We start from the raw sequence: 24,113 nt of genomic DNA, 5'->3' as shown, positions 1-24,113 counted from the left end.
CAGTGTGTTTGGGCAACACACACAGCTGTGCTGCAAGAAGTACAGAGCCAGCTGACAGACAGCCTGACAACAGTAAAGGCAGTGTGGGACTTCTCAAGTGATGTCTTGAGACGTCTTGTGGGACATCTCAAATCTCAAACTTGCACTCAGCAGGAAGAATGTTTTGGTTAACAAACAGGATTATCACAGGATAACCATGAAAAGGGAGGACAGTCACATAAATTGCTCAAATATTATAAACTAAATAAATATTTTCAGCACTACAGGTACACTCTTTTTAGCATCTTGAGGAAAGAGCTCACTTGCATATCAACAAGACTTTGTATGCGCGTGTACTACACAGTTCAGACAAATGTGAAGCGCGCAGAACTAATCTTGCCACAGGATGTGTAAACAAAAACAGCTGTTGGGACAGGAACAGAAATGTCATTTTGTCCATTGCAAGTAAGAACGAATTTATATGTTTTGGGATATCACTAACTAACAGAGCCACAAAGTTGGACCACCACATAGTGAAATATTTACTTTCGCCCCTCCTCATGGGTGGAAAACTTCACACTGTCACAGTGTGTGTTTGTATCTACATGAGAGTGTTGACAGTGGTGGCGGCAAGGTGCTTACAGGACTTTGAGCTGATGCAGTCCAGACAGGGCTTCAGGGTGGATGAAGGATAAGTCATTCCCGGCAAGTCTCCTAGAAAGGCAACGCAAGTATAAATTTACAATAATATGGAATACCATTTTCATGGAGACAGATGCAGTTCGTGTCTGAGGATAACAAAGTGAGGCCTGAAACTGAAAAGGTCTTTGTGTCCGCACCTCAAATGGAGTTTAAGCTATCACGCTGAACATGGGGCCAAAAGTGTCAAAGACATGTCTGTCATGGCCTGTTATCACATTGTCACCCAAAGAGAATTAGAACTCCTAGAAATACCCCTTCCAAATTATTTTTTGGGTACTCCCACAGTGTTTTATTTGTTTGAGAGAATGAAACATGTCTATATCTCGAAATTATAGAGACCCAGTTTGTGAAAACAGTCATTCATTTTTTTCTGAAAAGTAATAGATTATTTAGTGTACGTATATACATGAGGTTTTTTTTTAAACTTCTCCGCATGGTGGCCATAAAAGTGAGTTGGTACACCTCCTCCCTTTCCTGCACCTAAGAAAAGTTGCTCAGAAAGTGTGAAGTGAAAAGGTTGACTGTGATACACAGTCCAAGTATACCATCAAGCCCAAGAGATTAGTAACAGATTTATCACCGTGCAATATGAGTCTGACCAGACTCAACCACCTGAAACAAGAGCTGTTGACTGTGAGTCCGAGAATCAAGGCCCTCTGTGTTAAGAGGACCACATGCCTCTCATGTCCCAGAGGAGAGGAACCGTCAAAACAAGAGCTAAATACAAACAGTGTATTCAATTCATTCAAATTATTTATCTTCCAGGCTGTCACAGTGTATTCCTGAAAGATATTTAACAAAATATACATACAGTGGCCCAATGTATGCATTTCTGACCTACACCATCATGTGAGATAAGAAACTCATGACAGTAAACAGCTTTGGAATTGAGATATCTCTAAATTACTCTCTTTGAAATTAAGAGGACACTAAAACATCTTCTGTTAAAGGCCTTTCTTTGACTTCAGTATTTAACAATTTAACAATAGCTGAAGCTGTAACAAAGTGACAACAAACACCGTTTGGCAAAGATAGTAGAAAGCAACAGGAGGAAAACCAAGATCAAGTCGGAATCATGCTGAGTCGAATGCAAAAGAGTACATGTGAGTTTTGAGACAGGTTTTAAAGATGGCAGCAGCAGGTCATTCTAGAAAGTGGGACCAGCAACGAAAAAGGTTCGATCCCCTCTGAACCTGTTTCGTTTTTAGCAATAGGTAGAGCCAAAACCAGGCATTGTAGAGTTTAGGTGAAATTGACCAAAAATCTCCAAACCCAAATAACAGAAATGAATATTAGGTGACCTCTTCATTTAGTGGCAGAAATGTAGCTACCTATTCTATTAAGATGTGTACTGTATATAAAACATACAGGTACAAATTGTACAGGTGGCAAGCAAAAATGAAAACCTACATATTGCTTTACTGTGCACCATTACTATCTTGGTTACTTTTGAAAATATAATCACACTGGTAAGTACACAGGGCATATCTGTCATCACATATTTTTATCTTTCTTTGTGCATTTGGCAGGAAAGAATAGAACAGAGCGAAGTTGTGTGACTACGAAGAAGGAAATATCATCCTTGGTGTCAGTTCCTGTCTTGCACAGGTATGACTTGCCCTCCACCCGCTCCAAGATCTCCTTTTCTGTCAACTCTCTCACCCCATGAGGTTGCCGCTCTGGTTTACTGACACTGCAACAGCCCTTAGGCAAAGAGGCCCTCCACCAATGTTCAGTGAAACAAATCTCCAGACATGTTCCAAGAAAAACGTTGAACAAACATGCACACAAACGGACACCATGTCATTCATAATTTTCTCAAAATGTAGACACCACGACAAATATTTTGATCAGTTTAAGAAACAAGCATTGCCACGATGGAGTAGGTCCTTGGTTATGGGAATTATTGATGTTTTATTTCAATTAATTGTTCCCAATAAGGGCAGCAGCTATCACACATTTGGGGATTTGAATATCCTTCTGGAAATAATCACGTGTTGGAATATAAAAAAAAAAGACTTTTTTTCTTTGTTTTTAATTGGTGAAAGAACAACCAAATACGGAAGAGAAAATAACATAAATAAATTACTTTTGACAATAAATGACTATTTATTATTTGAAGCAGATTGAGGTGGATGAAGTCCAAGACGGCGTCCACGTAGGCAGCTGTCAGCAAAGGCTCTCACGAGCCTTTTTTTTGTGTTTTGTTTTGTCACTTTGTGTTGTTATTGCATCTTATGGAGCGGATGTGGATTAATCATCAGCATTTTTGGTCACGACATTCATCAAGGACGTTGCACCTTTTCGGCAGAACGAGTACACCAGCACTGTTTTTGACTGTCATTGCTGGACAACTCCGGGGAGCTTGTGTTTTATTGCGCCCGTAATGAGCAGCACAGTCCCAATTTTTTCGGCGGAGAGGTTGGTGCTGTGGGTCTGCAGCTGGATGGTTACATGGCTTGAGGAGCCGATGATGAAAAGAACGGAGTGTCAGCACAGAGCTCCGATGCATATTTGGAACTGTGAGTCGCGGCATGGAATTGAAGCAAATTACATGGGACAGGAAATGAGACAATCTCGTTTTGTCAATGGATGCTACAGCGTCGTGCTTTCAACATTTAGCTTGTAGCAGATGTGTGCACATTTTCAGCATGATGTCACTGATCTACTGGTGACAATGACATTTTGATCCTCTCTGCTTCCCTCTATAACTGCTTCAGACAACAAAGAGGGCACATACAAATTATTAATATTGAATGACTGTCTGTGTTTTTTGGGTTGTGTCATGTTATTTGTTATTTTGGTTTTTGTTGTTTTAACTTCAAGATGTCACTGCAAGAGTTGCTGCCATGACAGCAGCTCCTATATTTAGTTTTTGTACTTATTCTTTTTCCTTTGCTCTTCCTTTCATAACTTTGCTGCTGTGAATTAGGAATTTCTCCAATGTGAGACAAATAAAGGTTATCTCATTTCATCTCCCGAAAAAAAGGTGTGTGCTGAAAGATCCAAGAGAGCTAAACGTCTGTGGAAGCTCTCAGTCGTACAGGAGTGGTCCATCGATGAAAAGGTTTCTTCAGGTACCCTCAGTGGTCATTTAACAAATGTCAGAAAGAAAGAATAGGGAATGAAACCAAAACTGCTGAAGATACAAAAAGGAGAGGAGTAGCAGTACCTTACATTGCAGGAGTTTCTGAAAAACTACAGAGTCCTTTGACAACACAAAATTCCTACTTATTTCAAACCGATAAACACTTTAAGGCAAAAATTAGTGCATCCAAAAGATAGGCTGCCAAATGAAAAACAAAGTAATGTAGTTTATTCAATACATTGTAATAATGAAAATTGTAAAGAGCAGTACATTGGAGAGACTAAACACATTTTCAAAAAAGACTATCAACATTGCAGCGATAATATTAGTGGACCTCAATCGGCAGTACATATGCACCTAAAAGCTAGCAACCACTCATTTGACGACAATGAGGTTAAAATCTTAGCGAAAGAACATAGATGGTGTGAAAGGGGAGTAAAAGAAGCAATTTTCATAAAACAACTACATCTTTCATTAAACCGATATGGTGGGGTGAGGTTCAATTTGGATCGTTCATACAATAGCCTGCTTAGGCACATAGGATTAGTAATATTGATGAGGTGATACCGGTGGAAGTGGGGCAATCAGGCCAGTCGTTAGTCAGAACTATAGGAACAATCAGTTGAGCTGCATGGAGTAGTCCTCTGCTCCCCCCAACCTGAGCGCAGAGACCTATTATATGGCCTAAACTACCAGTAAGACTTTAGTTTGCTGACGAAGTTTCTTGGATAAGAAGTGAAACGTCCGACACCTTCAAAGAAGTACAGATGACAGCTGAAGAAACCTTTTCATTGAGAGAGCTAAAAAAAACATACCCGCGAAAGCCAAGTACAGTAACAATCAGAGGAGTTCATTTAGGTACTCGTCATTTCGCATTATCTGGGCCGCATGACACTAGATATCAGGTATTCCAGCACTGGGCCAGAACGAGAAGCATTTGACAAACATTCGCAGAGGTTGGATGTTTCCCACTTAAACATCTCCAAGAGTAGACATAAAATGTCACGTGATTTTATTTTAAATTCAAGTTCTCATTTTTTCTTTTGAAATTATGTTTTACCTCCTTATGTTGGATCAGTGAAGTGCATAATTTGACCTTGTTTTTTTTCTTTCCTAACCAGGCAAGTAAAACACGGTATGCTGGCTGTACTACTTTACAGTGTTCACTCAAATAACCAGGTCCATCCTATCAAGCTCATGCTTGATAGTATCATGCCAAAAATTGTACTGTGTCAATAGAACCACCATGAAACAAGAATGCATGCACTCACAGCTCTTCTAAGTAAGGGAAGTTGTTGAAGACATTTGCTGGAAGCTCAGTGATGTTGTTCATGCTGAGATCTCTGCGGAAAAGAAATTAAAACAATATTAGTTTACAATATTTTTCGACTGAAGACAGAAAATACATTGACATGGCTCACCAGAAAACGTTTTGATACGCATTGCATCATGGGAATTTGTATATCACAATGATACTTTCAAGGGTCCTGTTCAGTCATATGCTCTTTTAAATTATACACTGTAAATCACATTAACCATTTAGGAAAATGACACAAAAATATGATAATTACAGTCATAATTTCGAACTAAAAACATGGTCAAGTGCTTTCCCAAAGCTATTTTTTTGTTGGTGTATTTGTTTTTAAAGAAGGAAATAACAAGATACATTTTTGCTCATTGATTTTACTTCAGCTCCTCTCGTGCTCATCCTTCAATACTTCTTTGAGATAAACATGTAGCAGCATGACAACTATGCATTCATGACTTGGTTTGCTTCCACACAAAAGCTAATATCAGGACATATGTTTAAGGAAAGCAGATTCAGGCAAGAGATTATAAATCAACAAACAAACAAATAAATAAATAAATAAATAAATAAATAAATAAATAAATAATAAATAAATAAATAAACAGGGTGTCAGATTTTTAACTCCAAACGTAGAGACTACTGTGATGGCAAAAATGATCAATTTGACAAGGGATCCATACAGGTGGTTCCCATACAAATGTCACCAAACAAAACATCCACCAGGAAAAAAAAATCCCAAATTTTGACAGAAAGTGGCATCCTCCACCCCTCCTTCATTTTCACTCTTAAATTAGTCATCTTGAATTTCATTTCCAGATCTCTCTCAGACCTCAGTGGGCCTTCGAAATGCAACACGGATCATATTACCCTTCCTATGCATTTACAACTACACTGCCCAATTCACATACACAGAAACACACACATGCACATACACACGTCTGCATTACATGGGGGCTCCATGCCAAAACGCTCAACCAACCCATGTCCCATCGACATTTATCGAGTTTTCAAGTTACTGGATAGACAACAGCCTGCTTGTTGTTTCTTGTCCCTACTCAAGTAATGCACTCGTTACTGTAGGTCTGCCACAGCTTATACTCATTTAAACACATTCCAAAGCAAACAGTGTGAGCCATGAGTTAATCTACCGATTTTTTAATCACACAGAGAAATGGAGGGCTCAGGAGGAACCAGCTCCCTCGGTCCCTCACTTTCTGGCTGCTTTACTCATCAAGGTCCCTGGACTGTCCTGTCCCTGCTAAGATAAATTGAAGAGGATACTCAAAATGCAGCTGTGATAAATGACAAATTGTTTAAATGGTTTTACAACCTGGGATTGCGAAATATCAATCCCATGTGCTGTTTTTTTCCTCATGAAGATAGAATGCCGAAAAGCTCAAACAATTAGAAGACTTGTTTTGAGAAAATCAAAACAGTAAAAAACACAATTCTCAAACACAAAATGAGCCAGACGGACTAAAATTATAAATTTGTTGAACACATTCATTTGCATGTATTTTGTCTCCACGCAGATTGGGGAAATACACAAAGGCCAAGTACGGTAAAGAAAGGAGAGTGAAACTAATGAAACACGACATGCAGAAATAAATGTTATCATCACTGCCACCCTTTAAATCGAAAAACACTTGCACGCGTTGATATTATTGTGGCAGATGAGAAACCACCACATATCCCTCATGCAAATCCAAATTGCTGTACATAAATGTGAACATTCCAACCAGCCTGCCGGAGTCGACCACCACCTCACATTCTGGATTACAGATTACCTCACAAACAGGCCACAGTACGTGAGGGCAAAGAACTGTGAGTCGGACAGGCTTCTCTGCAGTACAGTCAGTCCTGTCTCCATTCCTGTTCACCCTCTACACCTCGGACTTCAACTACAACACCCCAACCACCTTCAGAAGTTCTCTGACGACTCAGCTATTGTCGGCCTCATTATAGAGGGAGACGATCGGGAGTACAGGGTACTGACAAACGACTTTGTGGACTGGTGCCAGCAGAATCACCTCCAGATCAACACAGGGAAAACCTAGGAGCTGGTAGTGGATTTCTGCAGGAAACAATCCTCACCTGCACCGTTGAACATCCAGGGTTCGGACAGTGAGGGGGTGACCTCCTTCAAGTACCTGGGTGTTACTCTCAACAATAAACTGGACTGGACTACAAACACAGATGCCCTAATCAAAAAGGGACAGAGTCGCCTCTTCCTACTCAGGAAACTGAGGTCTTTTGGGGTTCAGGGGTCACTCCTAAAGACTTTATATGACTCTGTGGTGGCTTCAGCCATCCACTATGGAATTGTCTGCTGGTCAGGCAGCATCAACACCTGGGACAGAAAAAGACTGGAGCGCCTTGTCAAGAGGGCCAGTTCTGTCCTGGGTTGATCGCCTGACTCTTTGGAGGAGGTGGGCAACAGATGGACGCTAGCTAAACTAAAAGGTATGATGGACAGCCCCTCCCACCCCCTCCTGCCCACCCTGACAGCACTGGGTAGCTCCTTCAGCCAGAGACTATTACACCCTTGCTGCAAGAAGGAGAGGTACCGCCGCTCGTTCCTACCGACTGCTGTCAGGCTTCGCAATTCTCAATGATCACATGTGAAAAAAAAAAAAAAACGGGACCCTTGTAAATATGGGTTGATGCAATGCAGCAACATATATCAATATGCCTCCTCTTCTTCTTCTTTTCCTTTCGGCTTTTCCCTTCAGGGGTCGCCACAGCGAATCAATGTCCTCCATCTATCCCGGTTTTGTGCATCCTCTTCTCACACACCAGCTACCTTCATGTCCTCTTTGACCACATCCATAAACCTCCTCTTCGGTCTTCCTCTCGGTCTCCTGCCTGGCAGTTCAAGGCTCAGCATCCTTCTCCCGATATAGTCGCTCTCTCTCCTCTGGACATGTCCAAACCATCTCAGTCTGGCCTCTCTGACTTTCTCTCCACAGCCTCTAATATGAGTTGTCCCTTTAATGTACTCATTCCTGATCCTATCCAACCTGGTCACCCCCAAAGAAAACCTCAACATCTTCAGCTCTGCTACCTCCAGCTCTACTTCCTTTCTTTTCTTCAGTGGCACTGTCTCCACTCCAAACATCATGGCTGGCCTCACCACTGTTTTATACACTTTTCCTTTCATCCTACCTGAAACCCTTCTATCACACATCACACCTGATATTTTTCTCCAGCCGCTCCAGCCTGCCTGGAAACGCTTCTTCACCTCTTTTCCACACTCCCCATTGCTCTGAACAGTTGACCCCAAGTACTTAAAATCCTCCACCTTCTTTAACTCTTCCCCCTGCAGCATCACTCTTGGGCATATCTCCACATCTCTAGTTTCTCCGCCACCTGCTCCCCGTTCTCGCTACAGATCACAATGTCATCTGCAAACATCATAGTCCAAGGAGATTCTTGTCTAACATTGTCTGTCAGCCTGTCCATCACCATAGCAAATAAGAAAGGGCTCAGGGCTGACCCCTGGTGGAGTCCCACCTCAACCTTGAATTCCTCAGTCACACCGACAGCACACCTCACAACTGTTCTTACAGTCATGATACATGTCTTGCACCGCTCTGACATACTTTTCCGTCACTCCAGACTTCCTCATGCAATACCACAGCTCTTCTCTGGGCACCCTGGCATACGCTTTCTCCAGATCTACAAAGACACAATGCAATTCCTTCTGACCTTCTCCGTACTTCTCTATCAGCATTCTTAAAGCAAACACTGCATCTGTCGTACTCTTTTTTTAGCTAACTTCAACTACTCTTTAGCTAGCTTCAACTACTCTTTCCCAGAGTTTCATTGTATGGCTCATCAACTTTATTCCTCTGTAGTTAGTACAACTCTGCACATCTCCTTTGTTCTTAAAAATGGGCACGAGTACACTTCGTCTCCATTCTTCAGGCATCTGTTCACCATCTAAGATGTTGTTGAATAACCCAATCAGGAACACCACCGCTACCTCTCCAAGACACTTCCATACCTCGATTGGTAAATCATCAGGCCTAAGTGCCTTTCCTCCCTTCATCCTCTTCAGCGCCCTCCTGACTTCATCCTTGCTAATGCTTGCTACGTCTTGGTCCACAACAGTCACATCTTCTACTCTTTGTTCCTTCTCATTTTCCTCATTCATCAATTCTTCAAAGTACTCTTTCCATCTTGCCATCACACTAGTGGCACCTGTTAATACATTGCCATCTCTATATCCTTAATCACCCGAACCTGCTGCAGGTCCTTATCATCTTTGTCTCTCTGTCTCGCCAGCCTGTAAAGATCAGTCTTGCCTTCCTTGCTGTCCAGCCGATCATACAAGTCATCATAAGCCTCTTGTTTGGCCTTTGCCAACTTTACTTTTACCGCTTGTACTGCTGTCTACTCTCGGCCGTCCTCTCAGTGTCCCGCTTCTTCTTTGCTAACCTCTTTCTCTGTATACACTCTTGCACCTCCCCATTCCACCACCACGTCTCTTTATCCAACTTTCTCCCACTCGATACACCAACTACTTTCCGACCTGTGTCTCTGATTATGTTCGCTGTAGTTTGCCAGTCATCTGGAAGGACCTCTTGCCCACCCAGTGCTTGTCTTACCTTCTTCCTACACTGTAAACCTGAACAGTACTACTGACTCAAAGTCATTGAGGTCAGTCAACTCAAAAGCCGATTTTTTGTTTCAAAAACTTAAACGTTTTGAGTTTTCTGAATAGTCATGCGTTTTTAATTTGCAGTAAATCAATACTTTTGAGTTCATGGCTGTCGTATACTTATATATTTTGAGTAAATGGCAGAACGCTGCGTGATGACGTCACCGCAGGCGTGGTCTCACCGGGCGCGGTCTCACCGGGGCCATTTTTACTTCTCGACGGCTGAAGCGTGCAGAGACCCACGAATTCAGGTGAGAAGACAAACAACATTATTTAATATTACGAGGACCCAGTGTATCAATGCTGTAGTCGGTGCACAGAAAAAGGATATTTTGTTGTGTCGACGGCAAAATTGGAAAGTCAGTTTGTGGAACTTGCCGTCTTTCACAAGTTAGCAAAGATGCTAGTCCGTGTTCATGCTTGCGACTGAGGCCTTCTCATCCACTCTTTCAGCTGCGTTGTCTTGAGCCCGGGACTTCTTCTATGTTAAGCGCTGTGGCGATATATGTATGAATTTTTCTTAAACGTCTCTTGTCTGTTGAAAGACACAGAAGTGTTATTTAGAGAATAGTACCGCGCAGGTTTAGTTGGGCGGTGGCCGAGTAATATCTGTTGCAGGTTATATTTGTGTCCGCGAAGGTCCGAGAGTAATCGTCAAATGGGTGTAAAATTAAGGTTTATATAAAAGGGTCACACGAAATCCTCCACGCCGTGGCTGCAACGCCCAGCAGGTTAATGCTTTGAGTTAACTTTGTTTGCAAACGACAGGACCGCGTGTCAGTGTCCAGCACAAGCTATAGGCTTAAGATATCTATACACGTGCAGCGGTAGTGCTGCAGTTTTAAGAATGCACTAAGTAAATATAATGATAGCCAAAAAATGTACAGTGGATTGGAATATGTACAATTGATGCAGTTTAAATGGTTATGCATGTGTAAATTAAACATGAACTTTTTTTTAAATGTATTTTTGGCATTTTAAGGATACCGAGAGAGCTGCTGGAGGCCAAGTCATCAAACTGCAAACGCCTGACTGGTTTGATTGCATCATTTAATCTGGTACATTAGATTTATTAAACTTAAAAAGTTAACATGGATAAATGTGTTTTATTAAATTAAAGGATTACATTCATTGTCATGTTTTTTTTCTCTTCAACCTTTCAGCCCCCTGTGCTATATTCTTAATTACCTGATGAATATCATACTACATGTAGGTATTTTTTACATTGAACAGAATTTTACCTTTTTAACATATATTGGAGTATTTTACACCATTAGTTGAGACTTCATTGATTGTTCTTTCTTTAAAACAATCTCAAGTCTCACATTCTCCTCTGCTCTTACCAACAACTGATGTTCATTAATCATTACAGTGATGCAGTTGTTAAATTGCAATAGGGATAGTGCGGAGGTTCCAAACTATTACGAAGGATATGCTTGGATTTGAGCTATAATAATCCGTAACTGTCTTTAATTTGGACCCACTAGAATCACACCAACTTTACTTTGCTTATCCAAACACGTACTCATTCTTGAAAAATGTTTAATGTAATTGCAGGCCTAACATGGACTGGAGATGCAAACTGTGTTCTACATCCCTGGATACTCGGGCGAAGATGACTCCGAGTTCTTCAAGACATGCAATGTATGTATTACCTGACTTAACACAAATGTCTATCTATGGCCACAATATATGCTATAACCTTTTACTTTATTCTGTATGTGTAAGTTTGTGTGTATTTTGCAGTGGGAAGAGGATCCAGACATTGAAAACACTCCTGTCGCACTTCTCTCCGTAAAAACTGACAACCTCACTGGTTCCATCTTGTTTAACCCCGACAGCATTTCTGTTGTGATAGAAGATGGCATTATTGTGAGATGTCTCCCCAGGTTGGCTGATGCATACCTCCTCTTGTTTGGTTTAATGTATGCATTGCATTTAGATTATCCAAGAAAATTAATCCTCACATTCACCTTCATTCAGAAAATACTGCTGTGTCTTCATGATAACAGACCACTCAAACCATGCTTGCTAAGTTTGAAAAATGCTTTGTTCCGCAATATTGAAGGCACCAGTGCCTCCAATATTACGGAACAAAGCAACACTCGATAAGTAACTTTAGTTTTACTCTGCTTTGTATACCTGTTTGTGACTGATTTTATATTAATATTTTGATATGTAAACTTGGATTCCACCAGAATGTCTTTTTTCGTTTCAGGAATACTGTGTTTGTTTTTAGTAAGTTTTACCTTGATTTGCACCTTATAATGAGTACATTGAAATGTATTCGGTTGTATTTATTCAAGTACAGTAAAGTCTTGTTATATCGATATTCAAGGGAGTCCGAAAAAATATCGATATAACCGGGACTATCGATATATCCGACCCTGTTTGCATGTAATTTTCCCCGTGCGTGCATAGAAATAGTATCGATATAACCGGGACTATCGATATATCCGATATCGATATAACGAGACTTTACTGTATATGCTTTTCAAAGAATTTATTTTTTTAACAGAACAGCAGAGTATAATTTGTTTTTTTTTTCTGTTTTGTTGTGTTTATTTCACATCTTCTGCTCAGGGGTTTATTTGTTGTTTTGGTACGTGGACATGCTGTGCATTTTGGTACTGTTATCATTTGTTTTATCAAAGGTTGTTTTAAACCTTAATAAAAAAATGTGAACTAAAACAGACGTGAGGTGTGTTTTTGTTTTTAGACATAGAAGGCAAATGTAAGTACAGTATACATGAATATATGTTTTCATGGAACATTATAAATTTGAGTTGGTTAAGCTTAAATATGAAACCTAATTTTAATTTAAAAATTAAGAAAACATTAGAGTAAACTGAAAGTACATCTTTTAAGTTCAGGCAAACTCATAACATTTAAGCTCAATCAAACTCATAACTTTTAAGTTCAGACAAACTCATAAAATTTATTTACACTACTCAAACATTTTGAGTAAACTACTTGAACATTTTGAGTTAACTGTACTCAAACATTTTGAGTTAACTCTATTCAAACATTTTGAGTTAACTGTACTCAAAAAATTTGACGTAATCAGTTGCCATATAAATTTTGAGTACTTTCAACTTGTTGGGTTTTACAGTATAAATGTTATGCAACACTCTTCCTTTTTCAACTTCCACCATTTTGTCCTAACTTCAGCCTTTGGGTTCTTCATCTTCCTCACTGCCAGCGTCATCCTACACACCACCAACCTATGCTGTCTGGCTACACTCTCACCAACCACTACTTTGCAGTCACTGATTTCCTTTAGATGGCGTCGTAGACACAAAATGTAGTCTACCTGTGTACTTCTGCCTCCACTCTTATAGGTCACCCTATGTTCCTGTCTCTTCCGAAAGAAAGTATTCACAATAGCCATTTCCATTCTCTTAGCAAAGTCAACCACCATCTGTCCTTTAGCGTTCCTCATCTGGAGTCCAAACCTGCCCATCACCTCCTCATCGTCTTTGTTTCCAGCGCCAACATGTCCATTGAGGTCTCCACCAATTACAACCCTCTCACTTCTCGGGATGTTCTGTATGACTTCATCAAAGTCCAACCAAAATGTCTCCTTCTCCGCCAGCTCACATCCTACTTGTGGGGGATACCCACAAACATCATTAAACATCACGCCTTCAATTTCTAGCTTCAGACTCATCATTCTATCTGATACTCTTTTTACTTCTAAGACATTCCTAACAAACTCCTCTTTTAAGATGACCCCAACTCCATTTCTCTTTCTGTCTTCACCATGATAGAACAACTTAAACCCTGACCCTAAGCTTCTAGCCTTGCTCCCTTTCCACCTGGTCACCTGGACACACAGTATGTCTACCTTCATTCGCTGCATCATGTCAACCAGCTCTTGACCTGTCATTTTTCCTACATTCGAAGTTCCTACTCTTAGTTCTATACCCTTGGCGTTCCATTTCTCTCTTTTTTTCCGGGCACACCTCCCTCCTCTCCTTCTTCGACCAACAGTAGTCCATTTTCCACTGGTACCCTGAAGGTCAACAGTACCAATGGCGGCCGTTGTTAACCTGGGCCTCGACCGATCCGGTATGGGATTCAGAGGTTTGATTCGCATATTTGTTTTGGCAACATTTTTTACGTCGGATGCCCTTCCTGACACAACCCTCTGTATTATCCGGGCTTGGGACCGGCACAATAAGTCAATGGCTTGTGCATGTAGTTTTTTATAAAATGGTTTTGCACTTCAACGGCTTCAACGGACAGTTAGGACAGCGGAAAAAATCATTGGCACCGCCCTACCCACTCTCAAGGACTTGCACACTGCAAGAATCCAAACTAGGGCGCGGAAAATCCTACTGGACCCTCCGCACCCTGCCCACCACCTTTTCCAGCTACTCCCCTCAGGCAGGCGCTACCGATCCATGCGCACCAAATCCAGCAGACATTTAAACAGCTTCTTCCCCCAAGCCATTAACTCTTTGAACTCTTTCAACAGTAGCCAAAATGGAACTGTATAGTGCCACTTAGCAGTTTTTTTGACAACGATACTAGTGCAGTGTGTTCTACCGGAAACAAATTCCTTGTGTGTCCTACATACTTGGCAATAAAGATGATTCTGATTCTGATTCTGATTTACAGTATACAGTTGACATTTTTATTTTTGCTATGCTTAGAATACGTATCTTGTTTTCTATCCTTTCACCCCAACCTATCCCCTTTCAAATTGCTGCTGTGGACTGCAAATTTCCCCATTGTGGGACGAATAAAGGTTTTCGGATTATGATTTCTGAATGTGCTGCTACAACAATGGCGTGTCATAAATTACTTGCTGTTTCAGTGACCAACCTGTAACCAGGTGTTAAAATACGGCAAGAACCTCAATCGTCACCTCTCACTATCAGCCACTTTTGAACAAATACAAGCAAACTCCAAACTACAATTTTGTGGTCAAAGTCAAAACAAAACAGAAATTGCCCGGCATAAGGAGAAACGGTCCAAGATGGGAGTGAAAGATGATACGTGAAAAGTGTTCAGGAGACAGAGGGAGTGAATAGCGTTAATATTTTCCTTTCTGAATTCCTGCATTTTTAACTAACTGACTTTTTTCCACCTCTGCTGACCAAGAACAAGTCTATCTCCATTTCAAAATGCAGGCTGCGTGGTCTTCATAGAAGACCACTGATTCCCGGCCGCCACCACTTACACAATTCTTACCTTAGACAAAGTTATGGCCATTTTCATTCAAAGTAAATTTTTCATTCAAAGTAAATGCCATTTTCAAAATAAAAGCTTAGTTGGCACGCAACATGGCATGGATTGACTTGCCTTTTCACTATTTCGACATGCCCCCGACCCCACACACCACAGCACCATTACCACAACCAATTTACAGGGTGACCCAAAAAGATGGGTACCCATGAACATTTCAATTGTGGCTTTGATTAAAACGCTATTTATTTCAAATTACAACCACACATTATTCAGATGATGGAAGCCAATTCACCAAAGTTTCTGAGTTTTCTGTCAATTTTTAGTCAATTTATGGCTTTCCCAAGATGTGTTCCAAATGTCCACCATTTCATTGCTAGCAAACCTGTCCTCGTCTGACAAAGTTGTCAAGCACTTTTACACTCTCCTCTCTCGGGAGAGTGACCCAAAAAGATGCATGCTACTGAGTCCCGCACTACAACTATGGAGTTGAAATTTACTTGGGACCACAGCGCTGTCTGAGAGCTTTTCACCACATACCAGGCATAATGAAGTTGTTGCTGTTGAATCCCCGGTAAAAGTAAATCCAAATGAATGATAGCTTTTGTTGTTTTTGTCTCGACGTACAAGGTATTAAAGCAGCTGATGCTGCTAATTAACAGTATGGAGTACTACCTTATGTATTTTTTTGGGAAATGTTGTCGATTCGTGGACCAAACTGGGCCCTGTCCCAGCAAATAGCGGGAGTTAACAATCCAGTAAATAAACAAAAAACCAGTACAGTGATACCTTGGCTTACGAACTTAATTGGTTCCCAGAAAGTGTGTGTAAGGTTAAAAGGTGTGTATTCCAAAGATAAATTTCACATAGGAAACCATTAAAATGAGAATAATCCATTTCCTGGTCCCCATAAAACATAATTTTCAACTAAGTAAGGCATAAAGGACAAGTGACGTCTCCAGACAAGTTGTGTCCATAATTTGTAAAATGGCTTCAAATGACTTCTACTGAGCGTATATTACAAAGATTCCATCGCATATAGCTATATTTTACGTTTTAAGACTTGCGCTGAATATTCAGGAAGTCTTGTTTTTGAGTTGGTGACGAGTCCGTACGTGACGTCACTGAAGGAACGCCCCTGACCGAAAAATAAGACACATTGTAGCAGTCCTTCCATCACGTCAATGTAATTTGCTGTACTTGTTTGGTCTGAAAACCTCGTGTTGCACCAAAAATCCGCCAGAAGAGGGCGACCAAGCTCCATGGAAGGTATTTATCAGCCTGTGGAAACGGGCTGATTATTTCCTCACAGGAGCTTGGACGCCATTTTCTGCCTCTTTTTTGGTGATCCATTTCCCCTCAATGTTGCCTCAAAATGGCACGGAATAAATTATTTAATCAATTGCAAACATGTATGCTTTCCTCTTCAGAACTATTTGAATCAGATTCATAACTGGATGTGTAACAAGAAACCATATTCTCCGAATCTGAAGTCATTGTTTTGTTTCTCCAGCAATGCAAGACGTCTTGGCGTGATGTCACGAACTGGGGGCGGGACTTTCTGAAAATGCCCAATTTGCAGCTCAAGTTTGTTGCAGATTTTGGAGACTTTAAGTCATTTTTATTGGTGTTTTGCATTTGAATAAAAAAATTGTGTATTTTAGGTGCTATAAAACGTTTTTCTGATGACAGTTAGGAAACAATAAAGTGACGTTGGTTGTCCTTTAAAACTACACACAATATACCTTATTTGATGTATAATAAATGTGTTATGGTATTGTAATTAAAGAAATAAACTGTCCGGTATAATAAAGTCATTTTATTTACCTTTGTGATGGTCGTTGATGGCTTGATGGAATGGATAGCTTTTTGCACAAAGTGTCTCAAGGAGCTCTGGGTTGTACATCTTAGAAGTTGCGATATTGCAACAGCAACATTTGCAGGCAGACACACGAGAAACTTCATTCATAGCTGGTTCCCTTGCTTGTATGTTCTCTCCAAATTGTACAGATGGCTTGTGCTGGTTATTTGTGGAGCCTGATTGATGGGATATTTTAACCTTGCAGTCTACACTCTGCCTTTGAACTATCAATAAAGTTTAAACAAGTCCAAATGTCACTGTTTTCTATCCATTTTCTCACCATTTCACTTTTGTTTTTTTCACTTTTTTGTTTCAAGCTCTGTCATCTCCTTTTCTTGTGTGTGTGTCTGTTTCTGTTTCTGTAACCCCACCCCCCGCTCACTGCTGTGTGTCCTGCTGCTCGTTTCCCCTCCCTCCTCTACCACGGATCTTGACCAATCACGTGCGGCTTTAATTGAAGACTGGGGGCGGGGAACAGAGAAAAAAAGCCGGCTGCCATTTCCAGCTTTTGTTATGAGCCGCCTCTCTTCGTTCACTTCAGAGATCCAGCTCCAAGAACCGGCTCGTTCACAAACGACACATCGTTCATTGTGGTGCTCCGTGTGTTTCCCGAAAAATAATTTGGATGCCAACATTATATTCTCACGAATTTAACGTTCATAAGGCGAAAGGTTCGTTAGCTAAAGCGTTCGTATGCTGAGGTATCACTGTACTTATATTGTCAAAACATCTATGCGTGATCTGATAACCATTTCCTGAAGAATATTCAATTCTCTGCACAGTTTGTCCCCAAGGTAATATGCCTAATGAACCTCGTATCGACTGATTATTTTGATGACAGACGGCAGTGTTAGGCTACGGCAAAACTTGCCTGGTGGCTAAATGAATGAAGAAATGAAATTGGGCATGTGGTTCTGAAAGAGGGCGGAGACAGAGAAACGTTGAAGTTCGTTGAGAAAACCTTGATGCCGACCAGTATAGATTCAATTACTCAATTACTACGGTAAATCACGGCGATCTTAACATATTACTCTCTCCCTGAAAAGGGCTTACCTCCTTTTTGAAACAGAAAAATCTTGAGTTTCTCTCATTTTAGGGTGAACAGATTCTGAGTTGCCACTAAATCTGCTTAATAAAATTCAGAGGTGGTGACTTTGGTATCTGGACAACAGCTGACACCGAGTAACATGTCATTTAAATACCGAGTCACCCACAGTCAAAATGTAAAGTACTTTGCGAAGATCATATCATACTGTACATATTTGTTGCAAGTAACTGCCAATAATTTCAGCACAGTTGTGCTTTTAAAAAAAGCACAGGACCTGTTCCTGCACAAAGTACGCACGTTCCATTCATTGTGTGAGTGTGCTAAACACAGCTGGTCAGTATGTCAATACTTTAATTATTTAAAAATTAGCTGAACCGTAGCTGGCAAACAGTAGGAATGAAAAGCAGATTTCAAATTGGTCTTCTTGCTGAGAATTGTTTGGAGATTATTTCCAGGCCACTTCTTGGACAACAACCAAAAACAGAATCTTGTTTACTGAGCCACTGTGCTGGTGTGGTGCTTTTATTGTTGTCCAATGAAAATCATTGACACTATGATACTATTTTGATCTGACTCCATCTGGCAGTTTCTATTCATGCATCAAGTTGTGTTACAAGTTAATCATTTACAGAGTTCAATTCTAGTGGCAGCAGACCATGAAATCAGCTAAATAAAATGTCAGTCTCTCAGACTGGGAGGCAATTCATGTCGTGAGAGCTGAAAACAGCCACTTTTCATAACGCATAATCTCCCCTTTTCAGTACATGACCACTTACACCACGAAGACATAACAACTGCCAATTTGTGTTATGCGGGCTCGTGGTGGACAAGTGGATAACTCAGAAATATGACATAACCACAGCCACAAAATTTGTGCAGCCTCAGGATAAGATACAATCTCAGCTTTGCGACTCTCCATGCACGAGGCTGAGATAATCATTTCACACTTTGACTGTCTCCTTGAAGTGAATTGTTTGAATATGTTAAATGCCGGTGTGCAAAAGCAAACCTTGAACAACGGCAAAAAGCTTCAAGTGTGAATTGGTCCACAGACAATAAAATATATATACCGTGATCAGAATGAGAGATGATAAAAAAGTCAATTTAAACTATGGATATGGATCAAATGATTGTTGGAGGCATTAGCCCCGAGACAAAGACCTCTTTGCAGCTGCAATATGTCTCACTAATCCATCACGATCCTCAAACCCCAGCACTCCACGTACAAAAGGCAGAGGGAGTGGTAGAGAACCACTACAGTTCAAGACACCGGGAGAACAAATGAGCAAAGACAGCGAGTGGAACAAACAATCTTTAACGGAGCAAAACGTTTCGACTGCAAATTGAAGTAGCTTGCTGTTGCATCAACCAAAGTACGGTGAAATAAACATGTGTATGCATGTAAGAAGTTCACATAAGCCTGCAAACAACATCAGCAGGTCAAAACAAACAGTTGAGTGCTTGCCAACACTGTGATATCATGTCAAAACTCTGCTTCATGGCAACATTGCAAAGCACTAATACACAGGAGCCTTTTCAAAAAGCAAAAACTGTAGACAAGAGCTTCGTCTCTCAAGAGTACACCGAGTGTAACATCATGCCTAGATGGAGTAGTATATAAATGCACTTCCTCTGTTTACTTTTTTTGAAAACATTCCTAAAATTGGCGACTTCAATTAGCCTTGTGTTGGTTCCGCTCATGAGTAACAAAAGTTGTTTCTTTTCCATATTCTAAAGGGAACATAAATAGAAAAGATTGCATCAAAATAATAGCCCCTGTTTTATTGGATTTTATTTTCTTGGAATCAGATCAGTGGTGATGAATTTGTGGCCGGTTAGTTTATTAGTTACATTCCTGATGCAGCAATACAAATAAAGTGTTCTCAATGCACGTCCCAAAGTAGTTCAGCAAGTTAATGAATAACACCAAGAAGTTGTGAAACAAACTGGAAAGCTTAATTCTTGGAGCAATCATTAATAGTATCTTTAGTGTTGTGTAAAACAGACCTGAGACCTGTGCTACTTATGAACATGAGTTGCCTCATTGGAGTGTCCCAATCACATAGCGATTTCGGTACAATATCAGCCACACAAACAAATCAATAATAATAATAATATTAATAATAATAAATACATTTAATTTTAAGCGCCTTTCAAAGCTCTCAATGACACTTAGCAGTCACAGACAAGCATCGATATCAGGTTATATTGGTCTTCCTCCCAAATCCTTGATGTTAGCACTCCTAAACAAGCTAAACAAGCAATCCATTGGAGAATCTGTTCCCACATATACTGAATGTATTAAAATTATTCTGAATGCACTGAAGTCAACTTGAATTGCTGGTTTGCACTTCAAAGAGTATAAATTGTTTTCATTTATGTGTTTTTTTATTTCTTTATTGTCTGGCATTTTAATTTAATTTGTGTGTATATTATTTATGTGCAATTCATGCTTTGAGGTTGAATTCACGTAAGTCAAATGTTTGGAATACATTAGTCATATTGTCCTCATACCTACTGTTGTTGACTATTGTTCTTTGAATAACATCACTTTGTCAAAGTCTCATCATGCACTGTCATGGGAAATGTCATATCCGGACACCCCTAATGTCTATCAAGATTCAAGTGCAACTTTGAACAAAATGTCTGGTGGTGTGTATGTGTATTATGGACAAAAACTCAAATTATGGTTATTGAATTATATTTCGAATTTTAGCCCGATTATTTTGCACAAGTAGCACTTTCAAACAAGCAAGTGATGAATACTGCAGTTGCTTAATTAGACATCATCAAAATTAAACAAAACATTTACGTTGGGACTCCAAATATCATTTCCAATTGAAAAAAAGTCACGTTATTTTCTGAAAATACACTAATCTGAAACATTTGAACAAACAGTGTGGTTGCATTCCACTTGACTACATCTGATAGAGGTATGTCTTCAATTTCAACTATCTGACAGGTCATAAATTAACCACAATATTAACAGTACCCCCGTGTGTTGCGGTGCAGTTAGATATGAATACTACACCAATATAAGTACAATAATGAACACATTTGATTATATTTGAAGATATGTTCGTAAATAAATGTGAACGAGTTTCATTAGCATATGCAAGTGTACGCAATATTACTGGAGGATTTTTGAGTGTTGTAAGTGGCACAACACACACTTCCCATGAAAACATTCCTTAAGAATGTCCAATTATGAGTCTGCTAACGAAGTCCTATGTGTTTCCCAATTCACCAACATGCCATAGTGAACCCTGAAAATATGCAAAAGTCGATACACAACCACAAACACCATCAATGTAGTTTTTTGGAAGTCATATTTTTCAGTGTTGCGCCGAGTCAGTGCTCGTGTTGTATTACGTGTTGGTAAATGGGTAGGGGGGGTAGGTCTTGATTTGAGCGAAAACTTACAGGTAGTAGGTGAAGGCGCTGATGTCAGTTGGGACGGTGGTCAGCCCTCTTCCGGAGCAATCGGCACCTCCATCTTCATCGCAGATGCATGAGCGGGAACAAACAGCCGGAGTCGGCTGTCCTTGACCGGTGACTCCGGGACGAAGGAAGCACCATAAACACATCCAGAACAGATTCGAAGGCATTTCCCCCGTGTAATATTGACACCAATAAGAAAAAATAAATAAATAAACGGGGGGAAACATGGGGGGCTTTGTTTGTAGTCTTATCGACGCCGACCTCTCATGTGGTGGTTCGACATGAAGAGAGGAATCCTGATCCAAATTAAGCGTTGACGCGCTTTGTACAGAAACAAAAATGCACGGTAAACATACTGTTAAAAAACCAACATGGTCCCTGTAGACGTGCAACACTCCTTGCGGAGAGACAATTCATAGACTGACTGTGCGCCGCATTAGTCCGCGAAGATAAAGTTCTAGTGCTGGCGACAGCCGCGGTAACCTACCTTGTCGCCCCATTAAATAACCACAAATCGAGTGGCACTTATTCGTGCCAAAAGCGAAAAGCCTCTTTCAAGTGTTTCTGGAAGCTTCGGTTGAGTGAAGCAAACAATCAATTGCCGCCTTGCTTTGTTTTGCACCGCTCACCACCGATTCCCTCCCTCACGCTCCGGTATCCGGATTTGAACAGCACGCGTGAAGCTCTGCAGGCACCCTGTCGGACAACCAGGAGGACTGGGCCCTGTCTGTCCCTGTGTGTTTGTCTTTCTGCCTGCCTGCTTGCTTGCCTTGCTTACCTTTGCTCGCGTGACAGTTAAACCTGCACCATATTCTTGCACACTCATTTCAGAAAGCTCCAACCCCAAGCTGGGGCATGTTCATGATTACAAAACAGCCAACAACGATGCAAAAATCAAGGGGATACGGTATACAACAATTCATGTTAAAAAAAATCTCTCCACCACACAAAAGGTCAACATCCACAAAATCCAATTATTGGATATTGTTTCTCATAATTTCAGAGGTTGAAGTGGACAAAAGTACAGATGTCCACATTCATTTTGTTCCATTCATTGATCACATTTTTTTAACATATTGATGAGTAAAGATTGTGTCTATAGTTAAGCATCTATGGAGAGCAGCAAGCTTAGCGCCCAAACAATGAAATACATGTGTTGCATAGTTTAAAACGATATGTGAAATCAAAATGTCTATCCTGTGATCTGTCGACATCGCTGGGCGCAGGACTAACATTGATGGCTTTCATACATCGACACTTTTTTTTTGATTGATGGATTGAATCCATATACGTAATTGACCGTGCCATTTTATTTTTTATTTTTGTTCATGTTTTTAGAATGAGGGCGTAAACAGTTGTACCAAATTTAATACCACAGAGTGGAGAACATCCAAACTCCACACAGGAAGGGAGGAGCCTGGAATCAAACCCCAGATCTCTCTACTGTAAAGTGGACGTGCTAACCTGTCGACCATTGTACCACCCTCAAGGAGTAAAGTTGTGTGCAAATAATGAAACTGAATGCTGCAGGACATATAATTTCATCACAGTTTTGGCAATACAAGTTTGTCTTCATGTTCTTTTTTTACAATGTCATTCATTTGTGTTGACAGACTGAACACTGGTTGGCACCAATACAATGATGTACGTTACTATCTTGGACATAACTAGGAAACTCGGGAAGAAGAGAAAAACTGCTGAATCGTCAAATATGTAGTACTGTGTGCTAAAGTGTAAAAATAAAAGACTGATCTAAACAGCTGGAACAGGCCCCGATTGTGTTGTATTGTTGAAGTTATCACATAGGTATCCAAGTCAACGCCTGGGCCCTGGGGGCCAAATCTGGCCCTGCCACATCATTTTATTCCGCCTGTGAAAGCAAATCAAACGTGAAATTCCAGGATGCTTGCTGAAGTCTGAACCAAAATTTCAAATTGTTCCACGAAAACCACAATACCAGTCAATATTTTATACTTTAAATTTGAAAACTAGTTATTCATTAATATGTTATGTGCTCTGTATGTAATATGTGGTGGTTATTAAACATTCTAATGGCTTTCCCAAATTCATAACGGCCCCCGAGAGGAAACTGTAACTACAATGTGGCCCGCATCAAAAAAATGACTTTGACACCCTTGAGTTATCACATCATATTGGCACGAGCACTTCATATCTCCCATCGATGAAAAGGTTTCTTGAGCCGTCATCTGTACTTCTTTGAAGGTGTCGGACGTTTCGCTTCTTATCCAAGAAACTTTGTCAGCAAACTAAAGTCTTACTGGTAGTTTAGGCCCTATATATATCCCTACTGCACTGTAAAACCCAACAAGTTGAAAGTACTCAAATTTTTTATGGCAACTGATTACGTCAAAATTTTTGAGTACAGTTTACTCAAAAGTTTTGAGTAACCTGTAACCTGTTTTGAGTAACCTGTACAGGTTACTCAAAACTTTTGAGTAAACTGTACTCAAAAATTTTGACGTAATCAGTTGCCATAAAAAAAATTTGAGTACTTTCAACTTGTTGGGTTTTACAGTGTGTCCAGACATGGCAGTGCCGGACTCTGCTATGATAGGTCCCTGCTCTCAGTGTGGGGGAGCAGAGCACTACTCCCTGCAGCTCCACTGATTGTTCCTATTGTTCTAACTAACGACTGGCATGATTGACCCACTTCCACCGGTATCACCTCATCAGTATTACTATCCTATGTTGCCTAAGCAGGCTATTGTATGAATGATCGAAATTGAACTTCACCCCACCATATCGGTTTAATGAAGGATTTAGTTGTTTTATGAAAATCGCTTCTTTTACTCCCCTTTCAAACCATCT

The 24,113-nt window shown here is 40.4% G+C and overlaps 1 protein-coding gene and 1 long non-coding RNA gene across 4 annotated transcripts in view; one reads left to right on the top strand and one right to left on the bottom strand.

The window, feature by feature from the left end:
* The window catches only part of lgr4 (leucine-rich repeat containing G protein-coupled receptor 4), a 51,041-nt gene extending 28,950 nt beyond the window's left edge, over positions 1-22,091 (bottom strand). Inside the window, exons 1-4 of one of the 3 annotated variants that reach the window (XM_088991970.1) lie at positions 21,772-22,090; positions 21,267-21,605; positions 5,041-5,112; positions 622-693 (exon numbers count right to left, since the gene is read on the bottom strand). In XM_088991970.1, coding sequence (XP_088848096.1) covers positions 622-693; positions 5,041-5,112; positions 21,267-21,511 — 389 coding nt within the window. In that variant the 5' untranslated portion in view covers positions 21,512-21,605; positions 21,772-22,090. Of the gene's footprint in view, positions 1-621; positions 694-5,040; positions 5,113-21,266 lie in introns of all 3 variants that reach the window. The other 2 variants (XM_088991971.1, XM_088991969.1) reach the window with 2 other exon arrangements.
* LOC148900345 (uncharacterized) lies at positions 9,812-12,017 on the top strand. The gene is made up of 5 exons (XR_016114591.1): positions 9,812-9,992; positions 10,724-10,799; positions 10,905-10,950; positions 11,299-11,385; positions 11,488-12,017. It is a non-coding gene; the product is annotated as an uncharacterized LOC148900345 (long non-coding RNA).
* Positions 22,092-24,113: the final 2,022 nt, after the last annotated feature.

This window comes from Hippocampus bargibanti, linkage group LG03 (assembly GCF_051943395.1).
Source record: "Hippocampus bargibanti isolate YZ-2025 linkage group LG03, ASM5194339v1, whole genome shotgun sequence".
In the NCBI taxonomy this organism is placed as follows: Eukaryota; Metazoa; Chordata; class Actinopteri; order Syngnathiformes; family Syngnathidae; genus Hippocampus; species Hippocampus bargibanti.
This window is presented reverse-complemented; position numbering and strand designations above follow the sequence as displayed.